The following is a 1,066-nucleotide window of genomic DNA, read 5'->3' on the forward strand; positions in this document are numbered from 1 at the left end:
TTCCAGTGAAATATATTTATGTTTGTGGTTGTAATGTGACAAAATATGGAAAAGTTCAAGGGGTATGAATACTTTTGCAAACCACTGTATTTGACCTAACCTGCCTGTCATCTCTGTGTTGTGTCCACTGTGTCTGCCTGTTATGTTGTAATCTATTCCCCTGCATTGTTGAATCTGGTCTCATAACATGCATCTGCACATCTCCCTGCAAGCCTCCACTAGGTGGCGGTGGCCCATCATCCCACCATTCTGAGGCCTCTCTGCCTGCCACCTCATCCTGCAAACCCTCATTTCTGTCGAGCCTTTGTGGTTTTACAAACTTACTAATTGCAGTTCTTACACCATGTTCATCTTCCTGTGGGCATAATTCAAGCAAACCCTTAACGACTGCGTAAGTAACATCTTGTGGCCATTTATCTTTCACTATCATGGTCCCAGTTCTGCGTGATGAAGATTTACTCGTGCCCTCCTCTGGGTCATCCCCGTCACCAAACAAAGGCATCTGTTTCTCAGCATTCGCTAACATGGTCACCACTTCCTTGTATGGACCTCTGTTGTCAGTTTTGTCTTTTTTCTGCTCAGTCTCAGTCACGTCTGCTGCCACCTGGTGATTCTGTTTTGTCTCAGAAGCGCCTTCATGAGAGCGCACCTCGTCAGCTGCATCACAATGTGTCGTCTGAGTATCTGTGAAATCTTTGTCAGATGTCAAGGTCTTGTTTTCACCCTCTTTGCTGGAGGTCAGAACGTCTTTCATTACTCTAAACATGCGTCGCCAATATTTATAAATTCTCTCTTTTTCAGGAGCTATCTTAGCCTGTAGAACTGTTTTGACTTCATCTGTTTTGACGCCCTGTTGCCACGAACGCTCTAATTTACAAACAATCCTCTCGACGGCTGCAGGTGTGGGTGCTGCTAACTAACTGCAAAAAATCACCTTCAGCTAATAACATTTTGCACATCTGCACAAAAACATCTTTCTCCGTCCTCACATGTTTAGATTCTACATCTTCCAGGTAAATCTGAAAAGTACGATGTAAGATCACACCCAGAGAACCTTCCTGGAAAG

The 1,066-nt window shown here is 44.2% G+C and overlaps 1 protein-coding gene across 1 annotated transcript in view; it reads right to left on the minus strand.

Moving 5' to 3' along the window:
* The window catches only part of LOC106521653 (uncharacterized), a 3,330-nt gene extending 2,516 nt beyond the window's left edge, over nt 1-814 (minus strand). Inside the window, exon 1 of the mRNA XM_014014302.1 lies at nt 90-814. Within this exon, the coding sequence (XP_013869756.1) occupies nt 90-766 (677 nt within the window). The 5' untranslated portion in view covers nt 767-814. The remainder of the gene's footprint in view (nt 1-89) is intronic.
* Between the last annotated feature and the right edge of the window lie 252 nt (nt 815-1,066).

The sequence above is a fragment of the Austrofundulus limnaeus genome, unplaced genomic scaffold (genome assembly GCF_001266775.1).
Source record: "Austrofundulus limnaeus strain Quisiro unplaced genomic scaffold, Austrofundulus_limnaeus-1.0 Scaffold114, whole genome shotgun sequence".
Classification (NCBI taxonomy): domain Eukaryota; kingdom Metazoa; phylum Chordata; class Actinopteri; order Cyprinodontiformes; family Rivulidae; genus Austrofundulus; species Austrofundulus limnaeus.